The 16,150-nt window shown below is 32.8% G+C and overlaps 4 protein-coding genes across 7 annotated transcripts; 2 read left to right on the forward strand and 2 right to left on the reverse strand.

The window, feature by feature from the left end:
- The first annotated feature begins 3,919 nt into the window (after nucleotides 1–3,919).
- On the forward strand, nucleotides 3,920–6,007 carry LOC107959094 (ubiquitin-conjugating enzyme E2 7). Of its 2 annotated transcripts, XM_016895070.2 has the most exons (6): nucleotides 3,920–4,078; nucleotides 4,200–4,302; nucleotides 4,730–4,827; nucleotides 4,898–4,998; nucleotides 5,240–5,317; nucleotides 5,738–6,007. In XM_016895070.2, the coding sequence occupies exons 1-6, from the start codon at nucleotides 4,036–4,038 to the stop codon at nucleotides 5,813–5,815; spliced, it is 501 nt and encodes a 166-aa protein (XP_016750559.1). In that variant the 5' UTR covers nucleotides 3,920–4,035; the 3' UTR covers nucleotides 5,816–6,007. The 2 variants fall into 2 exon arrangements, with proteins under 2 accessions (XP_016750559.1, XP_016750560.1); XM_016895071.2 differs by lacking the exon at nucleotides 5,240–5,317.
- Nucleotides 6,008–6,206: 199 nt separating this feature from the next.
- Nucleotides 6,207–7,426, reverse strand: LOC107959095 (uncharacterized). The gene is made up of 3 exons (XM_016895072.2): nucleotides 7,212–7,426; nucleotides 6,971–7,133; nucleotides 6,207–6,493 (listed from the first exon to the last, which is right to left on the reverse strand). Exons 1-3 carry the CDS (start codon nucleotides 7,334–7,336, stop codon nucleotides 6,353–6,355), a joined length of 429 nt encoding a protein of 142 aa, XP_016750561.1. The 5' UTR covers nucleotides 7,337–7,426; the 3' UTR covers nucleotides 6,207–6,352.
- A 2,201-nt stretch (nucleotides 7,427–9,627) lies between these two features.
- LOC107959093 (UDP-glucuronic acid decarboxylase 6-like) lies at nucleotides 9,628–13,628 on the forward strand. 3 transcript variants are annotated; one of them, XM_016895069.2, is made up of 12 exons: nucleotides 9,628–9,775; nucleotides 10,202–10,321; nucleotides 11,220–11,306; nucleotides 11,419–11,506; nucleotides 11,733–11,824; nucleotides 11,901–11,965; nucleotides 12,045–12,133; nucleotides 12,395–12,472; nucleotides 12,555–12,648; nucleotides 12,725–12,791; nucleotides 12,890–12,994; nucleotides 13,178–13,628. In XM_016895069.2, exons 2-12 carry the CDS (start codon nucleotides 10,232–10,234, stop codon nucleotides 13,358–13,360), a joined length of 1,038 nt encoding a protein of 345 aa, XP_016750558.1. In that variant the 5' UTR covers nucleotides 9,628–9,775; nucleotides 10,202–10,231; the 3' UTR covers nucleotides 13,361–13,628.
- A 1,559-nt stretch (nucleotides 13,629–15,187) lies between these two features.
- LOC107959096 (uncharacterized) lies at nucleotides 15,188–15,613 on the reverse strand. The gene is made up of 2 exons (XM_016895073.2): nucleotides 15,348–15,613; nucleotides 15,188–15,234 (listed from the first exon to the last, which is right to left on the reverse strand). Exons 1-2 carry the CDS (start codon nucleotides 15,469–15,471, stop codon nucleotides 15,188–15,190), a joined length of 171 nt encoding a protein of 56 aa, XP_016750562.1. The 5' UTR covers nucleotides 15,472–15,613.
- Nucleotides 15,614–16,150: the final 537 nt, after the last annotated feature.

Here is a 16,150-nt window from a genome sequence, read left to right on the forward strand (position 1 = left end):
CAAACTTCATCAAGTTCAATTATTTTGTAGTTATCAAATCCAATTGTCCCCTTGTAAAAACACTAACATGCTTTTTACTTGGTCTACCTTACCTTGACAAGGCCTTCTTTGGACACATGTAAAGGGTTATAAATGATTAATTGTTAAACCTTCACTATAAATACCCTCTTCCTCCGTACATATTAAGCCAAAATTTTGCCCAATCTTTCATAGCTGCTTCACTCTCAGCACAGCTTCGTATCATCCTGTGAATTGTCACTTCACTCTCGAATGCCTTCACTTCACTATTATCAACCTGTATGCCATTAGGCTCGAATTTGAATTCAACCATGCGTTTGGTTGGTATGTCATGCCACGTTGGAAAAATGTTTACTATTAGTTGACTAATTTTTTTCATCAATTTTGGTTTTGTTTGAAATTTTTTTCAATATTATGTGTGACATTGCAAAAAGAAAAAAAGCAATAATAAAATGTAGAATAAAATTTTTGCAACACAATTTTTTCAAATTTACAAATATAATTAAAGTATAAATACAAGTACATATCTAAGCAATTACAAATTATATATTAAAAAAATATATATGTACAAATAGGCTATGAACTAAAATAACCTTAATTAGAATTGTTGATACAATGCACAACAAATGAGAATGTATTTATAGGAGTAGGAGGAGATTGCTCAGAGCAAGTTTGAGGCTTAAAAGGCTCAATCATTTCATCGTCGAGAGGGTATGGATAAGAGATGTCCTCTTATCATATAGTGTGATGTAGTAAACCGTTACAATGGACAACAATCGTACTCGCATAGTGTACGTGAAGTGCGGATGTAGTGTTCCTAGACGATACAAGATTGTTGCTATTCTCTCATGGGATGCACTCGTTGTTATAAACATGTTCACACTTTGGGCAGTGTTTATACTAAGAAAGCAGGTGCCTAATGAGGTAAATTGTTGAGCGGGTGGCCTTGTCACAGGAGCGGATGGTCAAGGGGACCTGACGATAAGGGTAAAAAGGTTGGTTCTGATGGCTTACTGTGCTAACACGTGTCTAAATGTTAGTGGGGTAAAACAAGAACTAATTAACTGAACTAAGAATTATACAAAAGAACAACTCAAACTAAAATTGACTAAGCCTTTAATTCTCATTTTTTTCAAAAATATTTTTAGGATTAAAAATGCCTTTACAACCATAAACAATATTAAACAACTAGCTTTTGATGTTACTAATGCTATTGAAAAATGCTTTTGTACATAAAAACAAAATCTTTTTCGAGCTTTTGTGTTTGAGGAAAGCACATTAAGAGTTGAAGGACATTTTTAACAATTTTTTATAAACTAATGTATTTTATATAATATTTATATTAGATATACAATTATTCCTCAATTGAAATTTTTTTCAAATATATAAAATTATATATTTAAATTTGTAAAGTTTATATTTTAATAATTAATATTTAAAATATAATTTACATATTTAAATTATATTTTACAAATAATTAATATTAATTAGATAAAAATATTTAAAAATTACTATTTTATATATCAAAATATTAATAATTAATTACAATAAATTAATTTTATTAACTTAAATCGAAATTTTTAGAAATACTTTTCGTAAACAATGGGAAATTAGGCTTAACTCTTTTAAGTGAAGTAATTTCTTGGAATTTGAGTGCACAGAAATTAAAACCTCCACCGGTATTGCTGGAGATTGTTTTAACCAGATTTTTGGTAAAACATAAAAAGATGAAACATACCTATCGTTTAATTGGTAAGATCAGATGAAGACTTAGCCTTATCGTTATCTTATTTCACGTAACATTCTTAGATCTACAAATGTTATATCACTACCCACTTACTGTCAAGGAGTCTTTGTTTTTTTAACTCGATGTACGTAAAAGATTTCTATTAAGAGATATTTAATATGTCATCAATCTTATCTTTAATAAATTTAAGGTTGTGATTTTAGTATTTATTTATTTATTTTTATTTAAAATGCTTTTAGCAATAATTTAGATTTCTTCAATATACCGTAAATTTAAAATAAAAAAAGATATTTACAAGAGGTGGCACCAAAAGGAAAATAAAAAATAAAAAATAATTTTCATTATATATATCTATATTATTATTTAAGTGTGTGATTGAATTCACATCAAAAGTTAAGTCAATACTAACTCATTAAAGGAAATTACTAAAATAATTTTATATATTTTAAATAAATTATATTATTTCAATAGTTGGCCTAATGGCCGGGGTGTTTACTAGCCTAGATATGACCTATGCTTGAGTCATGCTAGTCGCATTGTTATTTTAAGGTTTTGTCCTACACTTATTATTCACGCACACAAAAAAAAGGCTTAATAAAAAATTTGTAAACGGTGAGATTTAAATCCATTCCACCAACATTTGTAAAATATTTTATTTACCATTTCAACTAAAGTTTTATTTTAATGTTATTAAACAAATTTTAATTCACCCACATTGCATGTATATATTGAAAATATTATACCAAGTTTGTCTCACAGGTTATTTCGATACCAACTCAAGAAAAATAATAGTATCATAATAAACAATTTGAATCATTTAATATTCTTAATATGATGTGCTTACCTATTTAAAATTTCATCTACTCTTAATTTAAACTAATTTTTTCATTTCAATTTCATACATATTGCATATGTGTTATTATTAGTTTCATTAGCCAAAACACCATAAATAAGAGGAGAAAATTAGAGAGAAACTAAACCCAGCAGTCAGGCTTATACAATACAACCAACCTAGCTCCCCTCGTTCTCACATGGAACATTAGAACAATCAGCAACTAAAATATCATTAGATAGAAAATGGGCAATTAACAAACTCAAAGTAGTTTGTATAACGCAAAATAACTCGCACTAGATTATGAGTGGTTTTATTAGCACTCGCGAAAAATCCAATGGATAGAAAATGACTAAAAACTAGAACTAATTTGAGAGCAATCATTAATTAACAATCCTAGATCGCGTATCCAACTTATCATGAGCAAAAGATAGCTAAGTACTTGAAGAACTCCTTTACTATTTGCGTTCCTTGAAAGGTAGCTAAGTCCCTCTATGCATAAAATAAAGAGATATGGTGATAGTGGATCACCCTACCGTAGACCCGGTTTAGGAGAAATAAAACCTATCTCATTGCCATTGAACAAGATAAGATAGTTGACTAAGGAAACACAGAGCATCATCCATGACATTTATTTGTAATGAAAGCCCATACTCTCAATAATAAAGCGAAGGAAATTCAAATTCACTCTATTATATGCTTTACTAATATCAACTTTCAAAACAATTTTCCTCATCAAACTATGCCCTTTATTCTTCATATGATGAATGAGTGTGAAAATTACGTATAGATATGTGATAAAATTTTTTGTATAAATTTAATTTGTTTATTCAAATTCAAATGTAAAAATCGAAGAATATATATAATTTTATATAAATATATATAATTTTTATCTATAACATGTATATATTTTTATACATTCTATAAGGTCGTTTTAGATTTAACTTTTAAATCAACGAAGAAAGAAAAAAAGCGAAACGAGTTTCTATACTATAAAGCTAACTATCCAAATTTACGATCAAGATTATCTTTTACGATGGAAAGAAAATGTAAAGAATAATCATACTACAATATGAAAATAATATCAATTCATATACAAAATAATATGAATATAAATATAATAACTAAAAAGAAATAAGTATGACGTATAAACAACATCACCCACAGAACGCAGCAGAAACACATTTCACACGCCGATCCCGACCGAATCTCACGTGGCAACTCTTAATTCGCTCAAAAAACTCAGGTTAAAACAAATTTGACCCTACATAATCCAAGCTCTTCCGTGCGTAACGCTGAGTCCACAATCCGCGAATTTCTTTACCTATAAATTGGAACTCTGTTGTCGGCTTCAAGTTTTCTCTTATTTTCCGTCTCTTCATTTCCCAGACCCTTTTCTCTGCTTCCTCTCTATATTTTTCATTTTTTTTTTGTTTATATGGCATCTCAAGCCAGCCTCCTCCTTCAAAAGCAGCTCAAAGGTACTCTTTTCTTTTAATACTATCGATGTCGATTTTAATGATTTCAATTATGATTCTTTTTATGAAGAGCGGTGTTTTGGTTGGATTTTGAATTGGGTTTTTTTGATTGATCGCTTTGCAGATCTTTGTAAGAATCCGGTAGATGGGTTCTCAGCCGGATTGGTTGATGACAGCAATGTTTTCGAAGGGAGTGTTACAATTGTCGGACCACCTGATACTTTTTAGTAATTTTTTTAAAAATTGAAATTCACTGTTTTTTTAAGGAATTGTTGATGTCGGATTTGTTTGATGGCGTTGGATCACGAACTGAGGCTATAATGCATGCTCAATACAACTTTGGGTTTTGAAACGGGATTAATTTAGCTGAGTTATGATTCATGCCGGAGTTGATTTTTTAAGGGCATATTTTGAAGTCAAATCAAATATTGGTTCATAAACTCGAGTAGCTTGGTTGACTGTAGGTGATTAGAAGGTTTCAAATATTTGATTTTGAGTTTTACCTCGTAATGGTGTTGCCAGTTGCCATTCAATTTAGCTTTATCGAATTTATCTCGCAGCAGTCTTATGAGCTGTTATAATTAAGAGAATAATTATTCTCTCATCTGGGAAATATAACTCGTTTATTTTTAACACAAATTCTCAAAATTTCAGTGAAGGGGGATTTTTCAATGCCATCATGAGCTTTCCACCTGATTACCCAAACAGCCCTCCAACAATGAAATTTACAACAGACGTTTGGCATCCTAATGGTACACCTTTGTGTCCTTTTCAGAGGCCTTTATGTGATGCATGGTTTAATTTAGTCTCTGGGTATTGCAGTTTATACTGATGGCACTGTTTGCATATCAATTCTTCATCCTCCGGGTGATGATCCAAACGGCTACGAGCTTGCAAGTGAGCGTTGGATGCCAATCCATACTGTACGTTTATGAATTGTCAATTTTTTTTAATTGCTTTTTTTTTTTGGTGCCTGTACAAGTGCTTAAAATTCATGGTGCCGTAGGTTTCAGTCAAATTTAACTACTTGATTGCAAGCATGTAATTTTGTTCTATTAGACGAAAAAGGAATCAAGAGAAAACTATAAAAATATTCCCTGGAAATCATAAGATGCATGCAGATTGCATTACCGAATGTAAACTCTTACTGTATACATATGGCAGGTCGAAAGTATTGTTTTGAGTATCATATCAATGCTTTCCAGCCCTAACGACGAATCTCCCGCGAATGTTGAAGCTGCTGTAAGTAGTCATCGATCGTCTTGATTCATATATATTCCTTTCTTGGTGCACTTTGGGCTATTGATTTCTGCAGTTGCATATAATGTTCCTTTTCCATGTTTGTACTAACATGGTGTTTAGCTTTCTATCAACTGCTCTAGTATACTAAAACTCTCTATAAACTGCACCTGAAATATCCTTTTGCTAAACACACGATATTCCAAATGTACGGAAAAAAAGATGAGTATAACCATATTAGAAGCATGTCTATACCCTACATTTATGTTCGAATTTGTATAATGGTGTTTATTGGGATAAAAAGCATATGTTTATATAATCTTACTATCATCATAGATAGACCGAAAGAATCAAAAGCATGTTTATATAATGGTGTTCGTTAGGAAAAAAAATTATTGTTTTATACACAATATGCACATGCAGAAGGAATGGAGAGAGAACAGAGATGAATTCAGGAAGAAGGTGAGCCGCTGCGTGAGACGGTCACAGGAAATGTTATGATCTGTTGGTCTACAATGTGTACCCCAGGGATCCAAGACTTGTTGAATGCCAGCTTCTATACTATATAATTTTGATCGGATTTGGATGAATATAAGATTATATATAATGAAATATGTTCATTTTTTCGTATCCTGAAAGATAATATTGTTACTTGTCGAACATTAATACGTAAGAAAGGAGATTGATTGGATATTCAGTTCTGAGCAATGGAAATGTGGCAATTTCTTTTAGCCATTCAGCTCAATACCGCCCCCCTGATTTTCGCTGTTAAAGAACCAACATAATGGTTGTTTCTCTCTCAAATCTGTCTTTTGCAGTTTGATTTTTCTGGAAAATATATCTAATCCCCTATTTCTAGAAAACCACGAAATGGTTTTGTCTAATTCAATGCTAAATCGAAGTTGATTATTATTATTTATTCTTTTAACTTTTTAGGCTTTATTCATGGATAAAGCTTAAACAAAGTTTACAAAGCTGTGCGATGCTAAAGTAAGTTTATTTTATTTTAATGTAAAAGAAAAAAAGAAAGAGTTGAAATCAATCTTCCTTTGGTGACTTAACATAGCTTCCCATCCTGACAAGCATGCCATCGATGTCGCGCACATATCCTACCCTCTGTCCCCAATCCTTCTTGTCCTCTGGCTCGCTCACCGCCATCGCCCCGTTCTCCACTGCCCGCTGTTCAACGACAACCCCACCGTTAAATCTTAATTTATGAATGTGTTAATGATAAGATTATAACCTTCTTAAAGATTGCTTTTTAACTACAAACCAAATAAAAAATTTATAAAAGTTATGCTTATATGTAATTTTAACACCTAAAATATTGATTATATTTTCAAATTAAAACTCTGAAATAATTTATATTAACTGTTTAAAAAAAATCATGTATCATAATAGCAACTAATTTAAATATTATTTCCCAGTAAAAATAAATATTGTTTAAATTAATTTATTTTTTTTAGTTTCAAATATGAATCTAAAATGAACCTTCAAATTTTAATCTTTCACTTATTTTTTACAGCAAAACTTAAAATTTTAAACTACTCCTACATAATGAATGCTTATAGATATACACTCACAATCTCATCCATTGTAATCCTTTTATTTGGGATTAACATGGAATTAATTCAATTATAGTAAGAGGAAACCAACCGTGAATGCAGCGTCAACGTCGGAGTAAATAAAGCAGAGTTCCAGTGGGGGTCGGTGGACATCAGATTTTGGAACCTGGACTTCACCGGTTAGTTCATCGGTCTCGTGTTGGTGCTTTGGGGTAAAGGCAATGGTGGTCTGCCCACTCTCCAGCTCTCCCCATCTGTAAATTTAACAATTACAAACATCATTCATAAAACAAACAAATTTAACATGCATTTGGGAGCATATCCAAAATCACCTGTGAGACTCGTCCAAGCGACGAACATTATAACCAAAGGCTTTTGCATAGAAGTCAACGGATTTCGCTACGTCCTTAACGTAAAATATGGCGTAACCCAACACTGGCTTAACATTAGACGCCATTGTTTAAAATCTCTTCTTTTGATCTAAACAACACTTTTTATTTTCAAGCTGATTTCTCTACCAGATGTTAGAAAATATATAGTCAAACTCACTTTCTTTTTTTGGCTTTCATTTAGTGTCTTTCCTTTTTGAGTTGATACAAGGTTTTCACACGTGGGCAGCAATTTGGTTACACGTGGCCTGCATGCAAGTTTAGCTGATTCAACAACTCAGCTGGCAAATGGCAGTCATCCAAGTCTAACTCTAACTTCCTGATTTTTATTGAAATTTAAGATCCGTTTGTTTACTAGAAAAATATTTTTTGGAAAATGTTTTTCTAGTTTTTGAGTGTTTGTTTACTTGAAAATAATTTATATTGGTAAAACATTTTCAGAAACGCAGGAAAATAAGAAGGAATTTTAGGTCGGTAAGATATTTTTCGAAAAATTTTTCTCTGCTCTCATCATATTCTGTTAATACATGCTTCATCTGGCTAAATTATGCATTTGAATGAAAACTGTATAATTTAGCCGGATAAAGTATGTATTAACAGATATACTTAAAATCTAGTTAGCACTTAAAATCATTGCAATATATGTAAAAACAATATAAAATATAAATTTATTAATATATATATATAATAAACTCAAATAAACAATGAAAAGATAATAAATTCTTAAATATATATTTGTTTAATTTAAAACAGCTTTTATAATATATTTTCAGGAAATCTACTAAACAATTGATTAGTTCAGGAAATTATTTTCTGGCAAATATTTTATTGGCAAACAAACGGATTAATTCATTATTTTTTTTATCTGAGATTTATATAGTATTGTTGTTTATGTAGAAAAATGTGAGTTCGAGTATGTTAAAGTGTATTATCCTCTTTATAGGTTAGGGAGAGATTATAGGTAATTTTAGATATTATATAAAAAATATGAAAATAGAAAAAACTGCTTGTACTATTTTTCATAAGAAACAACTTGTAATCCATTTTTGGGATGGATTGAAGATAATTTCCCCTTGTTTGCTATGTTCCAAACCCTGTGGGTATTCCGAATGAATTTGTTCTTGTCTCATGAATGGTTAAAAACGATGGCACATGGGATTGAAGTCAATTTGAAAAGTTCCTGCCAAGAGATGTTTATTTTGTGAATTGCTGCTACCTTACCTCCAGTTGAAGGCCAGGATGGCTGTTCCACGGTCAAATCTGCTTATAAAGCGAAACTGGAGTTAGGAATATTGATGAGTAGAGTGCAATATGGAAGTATCAAGGCCCACAGCGTGTGAAGACTTTCTTATGGATCTTATATAAGGGCAAAATCCTTACCAATTTTGAAAGGCATAGACGTAAGCTCACCGACAATTCTAATTCCCCCTTTTGTTGTGTTTGTACTGAGGATGTAGATCATGTCATGCAGAAATGTTCCTTATGCATTAGGCCTCTGGGTTAATTTAGTTAAACCGAATAAGTTAAGTGAACTTTTTAGCAAGGACATTATGAGGTACTGGGACGTCTGGAACGTTAAATCACCTGACTATTTCTCAGCTAAATCTGATTGGGATTTGCTTTTGGATTCTGAAGCTGGGGTTTGTGGAAAAGTAGGTTCCTGAAAATCTTTGACCATAATTTTATGTGTCTTGATATTCGTTTATTCATTTATTTAAAATTATATGGTTACGAATATTTTTATTTAAATACATTTATAAATAATAAATAATGAAAAGAACAATAAATATATATTATTTCTTAGATATAAAGTAGACAAATGTAAGTATTAATAATTATATTATAAATAAAAACATATAAATCAAAATAATTTTATTAATATATATTAATAAAACAATAAACTAGTTTTGAATTATTTAGTACACAAAATTTAAATGAATTGAACAAATTTTATTTATATTTATTCATTAAACGAGTCTCAAAATATTGTTTATGTTGATTTATTTAACTTCATAATGAATAAAGGAATAAAAATATAACCATTGTTGATTTACAAAACAAAAAATTGAGGTGAAAGGGAAATATCCAAGATGTAAGTCAGGTAAACAAAGATTTTTGAGTAAATAAAAAAAGTTAAAGAACCAAATCTTCGAATCAAGAAAAAGACCCAAAAAAGAATATCAACCAATTAGATGTTTCCACGTTAACTTCATACACGTGGCAGCAACCAGAGACGTACCTAAGCATATACAACTTCCAAGAGACAACTCACGTAAAAAAGAAAAAAGACAAAACATATTTCTGTCTTGAAAACGCAAACGCAAAGTATCCGCCATTAATTACACAAATAATTATAATTATAGTAATCTCCCTTAATTACGCCCCTTAAACACACTTAAGTTTACTTACCTAAGCAGAGTAATTATTGATTAACCTTTTCCTAACCATTGAAATCTCTAATCTCAAAAAATCAAGAAGCCCCTCCCCTTAATTCGAGTTTCTTTAAGGTAATTAAGATAGTTTAAATGATTAAAATCTGGGATTTTAATTCCGTTTGGTGTGCGACTGTGATCTGTGTTTTTATGATTGTTATCGAGTATCTATCATTAAAACCTTTCGCTTTTCGTAATCTTGAAGGCTTTCCAATCGAACAATTTATTTGTTTAGTTTTTTTTTTTTTTGAAAATTTATTTGGTGGATGAAGCTTCGAATCATAGAACCATTCTTTAGGCTATAAATAAGGCTGTTTTTGTGTATGTAAGAGATCAATCTCACTTCAGTAGCTTTGTTTGATTATTGCCTCGAATTCTTAATCAGGTCTTCTATTTCAAATCTCTTATCGTTTTTTCCCCTTCAAATCCATGAAAAATAAATTATATCTTCCAATTGCTTTTTGTCTCTGTTTTCCTTAATTAGATGCTCTTGTTTGGCAGGTTATTGAATTAAAACGCGAGATCTAAGCAATGGCGACAGATTCATCAAATGGGGAACAAAAGACAACCTCAAAGCCACCACCTTTGCCATCTCCATTGCGCTTTTCTAAGTTTTATCAGGTGGTTATTTTTTTGTTGTTGTCGTTTTATTTAATTCTAAAATGTCGGCATTCATTGACATGTTATGCGTCTTTCTCTTTCTTTTTGCTAATTGATAGCGAGTGATTGTGATGTTTTCTGCATCTGGGTAGTTTCTTTCATTGTGAATTATGTAACCTGTGAAAAAAAAAACCATTAGATTTGAACTTAGTCTTTGGTTATTGGATTATGACTTAGGAAGATGGTTTGTTTAGAGTAATGTGAAGTATGGCAAACAATGTATGGTCCCGCTGATACAGCGATCAAATCCGGATGTGAATACCCGGTGACATTACTCTTTGGTCATGGATAATTCTGTATTTGGACTCACTAATCTGTTTTAATCGTGTGTTAACATTCTTATTTAGTAGTGAATCTGTTCAGTGATTGGTTAATCTTGTAAAGGTTCAAAGTAAAATGTTAGAGCTTGCCAGCCATGTCTGATGAATGATCTCTCTTTTTCCTTGATTGCTAGATGTGTAATTTTCTGTCTTTTCCTAATAAATGCCATAATTGAGATAAATATAAGAATAATTATTCTTTGAAGCCAATGCAACTGGGTTCTTTCGAAATCAATCTTAAAATAATTTCTAGATGAATGCCACAATATATATATTGTCCCTCCTGAGCAGGTAGCTCCAGGATTCTAGATCCTTTATTATTGTTAAATCTTCGTCTTAGATTTGTGAATAACGTGCAACATCTTGTTTATTTAATTGCGTTCACAATCTTTATTTAGTTCGATTTGCCATTTTACCGCTGATTGTTCGATCTAAAAAAGCTACCCTACTTATTACATAAAAGTTTATGGTGTTCGGTTTGGTTAGAGTTTTCTTTTTTCTTCTTTTACATTCAGTTTATTTTTCACTGCTTATGACAGTCCAACATGAGGATCCTGGTTACTGGAGGAGCTGGTTTTATTGGTTCTCACTTAGTTGACAAATTGATGGAAAATGAGAAAAATGAGGTTGGTAGATTTTGTTATCACATCAAAGCTCATTTTCCCTGTTAAGAAACTATGAGCAGAGTTGATATGAATATTTGACCCATGTACTAATATTAGTATGTTCTGTATTCAGGTGATTGTTGCCGATAATTACTTCACCGGATCCAAGGACAATCTTAGAAAGTGGATTGGCCATCCTAGATTTGAGCTTATTCGTCATGGTAACTTATGGTTTCTAACCACTTGCTCTTAGAATTGGACTTAACTGAATGGGTTTAACTGATGATTTTTGCGATCATGACTGACTATTTGAGAATGTCACTACTATGAACTTTTTCAAATCATGATTTCACTTCTAATCTAATGCAATGAATGACAACACAAGATTGTCCATTGGCAGATATAAAATATATTCTGGTTATTTAATCTGACTTTTCTACTTTGCAGATGTTACTCAGCCGTTGTTGGTTGAGGTTGATCAGATTTACCACCTTGCGTGTCCAGCTTCTCCAATTTTCTACAAATACAATCCTGTGAAGGTCGGTGTTGGGGTTTTTGCAGCGGTTTTTTTGAAATATTTGTGAGTGTCTTTAATTTTACCATATATTTCCGCAGACAATAAAGACGAATGTCATTGGCACACTAAACATGCTGGGACTTGCCAAGCGAGTCGGAGCAAGGTTAGGGAATGTGGTTCTTTATCAATTTATTTATTACCTTCATACACTGGCTCTTCTCAACTGGGATTTTGTGGAACAGGATCTTGCTCACGTCAACTTCTGAAGTATACGGAGATCCCCTTATCCATCCACAACCCGAGACATACTGGGGTAATGTTAATCCAATCGGTAAGTTTCCTCAATTGACTGATCTTATCAGAACCCTTTTGATTGAAACATTTGTAATTGTGAAAGAATATTTTCACTTGAAGATACATTCTTGCCATTAATATATTTAATTTATTTTCAAACCTGTTTACCGTTAAAAATGAATTTGCTGTTATGTTGAATTGGACTTGGGAGATGCAGTGCTCAGAAAAGTAAGCTTGGCAGAATGTTTAATTCTATGACATCATTACTTTGGCACTAAATGCTTCGTTTGCGTTGTAGGGGTTCGGAGCTGCTATGATGAAGGAAAGCGTGTGGCTGAGACACTAATGTTTGATTATCACAGACAGCATGGCATAGGTAAAAATTTTCTCGGTTTGCTTGTACGATATTATCCTATAATCATTTCTTCATGACATTGTCCTTTTGTTGTTTGCCATAGAGATACGGATTGCTATAATCTTCAATACGTACGGCCCACGCATGAACATCGATGATGGACGTGTTGTCAGCAATTTCATAGCTCAAGCACTTCGGTAAAAAAAAATTACTTCTTGTTTCTTCATCAAACTAGTATTTTCTTTCATTTGACATCTCTTTTGCCTTTTGTAGCGGTGAACCACTAACGGTTCAAAAACCTGGAACACAAACTCGCAGTTTCTGTTATGTCTCCGACATGGTATGCTACAGATGTTAAACTCTTTACTATCCTTTATTCCGTCGGATATGCCTCTATTGAAATAGATAAAAAGTATAAAGTTTGTTAAAAATGTATAGGTTGATGGTCTTATTCGTCTCATGGAGGGTGAGCACACTGGTCCAATCAATATTGGAAATCCAGGTGAATTTACCATGGTCGAGCTTGCTGAGACTGTTAAGGAGGTGAGTTCCATATTTCTTCTCCTCTTTCTTATCCCATATAAACCACTTTAGATGGACGAACAATTTGATGTTGATGTGACCATCTTTAAGTTGGACATATCAGTCTCTTCCAGATAATGTTCTTGATCATCATAAAATCGCTAATTTTTTTGTCTCCTGTTTCATGTTGTACGTACGTTGCAGCTTATTAAACCCGATGTGGAGATAAACATGGTGGAGAACACTCCGGATGATCCACGGCAGAGAAAACCCGACATCACAAAGGCCAAAGAATTGCTAGGTTGGGAGCCGAAAGTCAAGTTGCGGGATGGTCTTCCGCTCATGGAGGAAGATTTCCGATTGAGGCTTGGAATCTCTAAAGAGTGATCAAACCTATTAGTGGATTATACTAATAGAGATGAGATTCACTTCTTGCGGGGAACAATATCTCCAGCCTTCAGTCTTTGTTCTCCAATACCTCCTATTGGTCTTTACTATATCAAAGGAAAAAAAAAACCATAGCCATTGAAAGTAGGAATTTTGTGCAACTATTTTAATTTTCAGTCCTTAAAGTGGACATTGATGATGGTCTTGATGCCATGAATTTTGTTTGCCACTGCTATCAATAAAAAAAGAATCGTGATTATCTATAAAACTTTCTCCGACTTCTTTTAGTTGTGTACTGGCAAGTCCTTTTCAACAATAAGCTCATATTTGTATTTAGTTGAGAACCCTGTCATTTCAATTCTACATTTTAGAGGTAAACTACTACTTTCAGATCATAGTTGGGATTCTTCTCTTTTCTTGTTCGTTTGGCTGTTTTGGGGTGAAGGTTTTGGGTGAGCTTGAGTCCACACTGACCCTCTCTCTTGAACGGACTGTGGGAAAAAGATAATTTTGAAAAGCCACTGGAGGTCCAGTTGCTACCTGGACCTCTACCCCTCCGGCTGAAAATGGGAGTCTAAGTAAAACCGAGCATCTAAATACCACTGATTAGTGCATTTGACTTTTGGATAAAGCTAAAAATAAAAAAGATTCCAGGTGCAATCCAAAGGAAGTTTTAATATCATAAAAATAATTTATAAAATGGGAAATAGGGCGAAATGATGCACTTTAACAACTTGATAGATAAGCTCTGCATCCTAAACCATCGCAAGTTCATAACTAATAACTGGTGAACATTGGCTCGAATTGTCATGCTTATTAGTCTAAAAATGACAACCCAATATCAAATTATACCAGACCTAAATACCTCCCATGGCTTTAATGAAATTCTCCAGTTTTCATCGAAGGCGGTAAGATAAGAAAAAAAGAAAAAGGAAACTGTAAAGGCGCTTTAAATTGTTCAAAGGCAAATTCATGAGAAGACAACTAGACCACAAGAATCATAATTCACAACTCGAGAGCTCAGAACTGGTGATTTCTTATTGTTATTTGTATAGTTCATTGAAATTAAAAAGAAAAGAATGAAAACAAACAAAAGCCTCAAACCAGATGAGCATTTGAAATCAGTTGATCACCTGCATGCCAGAGGACACAAATAGAACTGTCATCCATCAGCAGAACTTTTGATGTTAATGACTCTTTTGGTTATCTAGTGTACTGATACAAGGATAAGCTTAATTATTACCTAAGTATTATAATAGTTTGTCATAACATAAGGAATACTTATATAAATTTTAACATGAAATTAGAAGGAAGAGTAAAACTCTTTAAAAATAATTTCCCTCCCCTTCACTCAAAATAAATCATGTGAGTGGCTAAAAGTTAACTGTGTTGAAAAAATAATACCCCTACGGAGCACAAAAACACTCACGACCTGCTAAGACATCATTTGCAAACATCTATCATTCCAAGGAATATACGTAAAACAGATTATGTCTATTTGCCCCTGGCGTCAATGCTACTATAATCCTTGAGAAACACCATTCTATTCAAAGATGGGTTTCTTAAAAGACCCTTTTTCATATGAGTAGTTGAAAGGCTACTATAGTCCTGACGTCAATAACATAGATGTCGAATGTAATTTACTAAGATGATTTAAAGTCGAACATGAACTCCTTACTTCTTCGGTGTTCAAGCTATATTCTCTTGGAGAGATGGCAGGAAATATGAAGAATAGTGCAATTAGCAAAATTATGTCAATTTGAACATGACACTCAAATCTCAGTCGCAAACCAAAACAAAAATAGGAACTCGCAATCTAGGGTTTCTTTACCTCTTGTGCTTCTGAGCGAAAGGCGAGTTCTTGGCATCTTCCTCTGCAACCAAAGGGAAGCGTTTAATTAAAAAAAAAGAGAGTACCAGTATCCTTATAGGTTTGCAAGGACGTATAAAATAACGTATAGTAGAGATGGAAAGGAAAGGAAGTTACCAGTGAGACCCAGGGAGAACTTGGTGATGATGGTTCCAGTTACAGCGAAACCAACAAGGAAGGGCCAGGTCCGGTTGAACTCTCTCTTGAAGAAAACCGGCCATGGATCAAACCACCTCTTCATCTTCCTTTCCCTTTCTCTTCTTCTGATTCTTACTGTACCCCTATTTTCTCTTTGCTTTGGTGGTTGGTGCAAACGAGGAGATCGGATTTCCTATCAATGGCTTTATGGTTTCATTGTGGCCATTGGAAGATCCGAGATGGGGTTGGGTTTACGAGTGAGTATCTTATGGGCTCGATCACACTGGATAATGCTTGTAAGCCCAACTCTAATTTGTTCTACACTCCTCGTCTAACACTCTCCTTTTGCTGTTTTTATATATTATAACGTTAAAATATTTTTTACCTCATGTGACAAGATATCACAAATTTTTTTATGTAAAATTAACTTGATATGAGGATATATATTACTGTTGATTTCTTTTTCAACTTTACAATAAAGATTAGAACTTTGACACATGTTCCTTTTAATTAATATAAATTATATAAAAATTTTATGTAAAGCTATTTAGTTATGCACTAATTCTCTTTTATCTAAATTATATGTGTACAAGCCCGTTTGACCCAGACCCAGACCCAACAGAAGCCCACTAAAGACCCAAACTAACCAGAACCTACCTAATTACTCTAGCCCAATTACAGCCCAAAAACCTTAACACAAAAAATAAACCTTAGCCCCCCAAGCTGCTGCTGCCTCTGCCATCGGTCCCATCCCACCGCCCCAGTCACATCTCCTGCAAGCA

The sequence above is a fragment of the Gossypium hirsutum genome, chromosome A05, assembly GCF_007990345.1.
Source record: "Gossypium hirsutum isolate 1008001.06 chromosome A05, Gossypium_hirsutum_v2.1, whole genome shotgun sequence".
Taxonomy (NCBI): Eukaryota; Viridiplantae; Streptophyta; class Magnoliopsida; order Malvales; family Malvaceae; genus Gossypium; species Gossypium hirsutum.

Coding starts and splice junctions, on each gene's coding strand:
- LOC107959095 (XM_016895072.2), bottom strand. CDS start 7,336: ATGGCGTCTAATGTTAAGCCAGTGTTGGGTTACGCCATATTTTACGTT. Junction 7,134..7,211: donor CGCTTGGACGAGTCTCACAG/GTGATTTTGGAT, acceptor TTAAATTTACAG/ATGGGGAGAGCTGGAGAGTG. Junction 6,494..6,970: donor ACGTTGACGCTGCATTCACG/GTTGGTTTCCTC, acceptor GTCGTTGAACAG/CGGGCAGTGGAGAACGGGGC.
- LOC107959096 (XM_016895073.2), bottom strand. CDS start 15,471: ATGAAGAGGTGGTTTGATCCATGGCCGGTTTTCTTCAAGAGAGAGTTC. Junction 15,235..15,347: donor GTTCTCCCTGGGTCTCACTG/GTAACTTCCTTT, acceptor CTTTGGTTGCAG/AGGAAGATGCCAAGAACTCG.
- LOC107959093 (XM_016895069.2), top strand. CDS start 10,232: ATGGCGACAGATTCATCAAATGGGGAACAAAAGACAACCTCAAAGCCA. Junction 11,307..11,418: donor TGGAAAATGAGAAAAATGAG/GTTGGTAGATTT, acceptor TTCTGTATTCAG/GTGATTGTTGCCGATAATTA. Junction 12,649..12,724: donor TTCATAGCTCAAGCACTTCG/GTAAAAAAAAAT, acceptor TGCCTTTTGTAG/CGGTGAACCACTAACGGTTC.
- LOC107959094 (XM_016895070.2), top strand. CDS start 4,036: ATGGCATCTCAAGCCAGCCTCCTCCTTCAAAAGCAGCTCAAAG. Junction 4,828..4,897: donor AGACGTTTGGCATCCTAATG/GTACACCTTTGT, acceptor TGGGTATTGCAG/TTTATACTGATGGCACTGTT. Junction 4,999..5,239: donor GTTGGATGCCAATCCATACT/GTACGTTTATGA, acceptor TACATATGGCAG/GTCGAAAGTATTGTTTTGAG.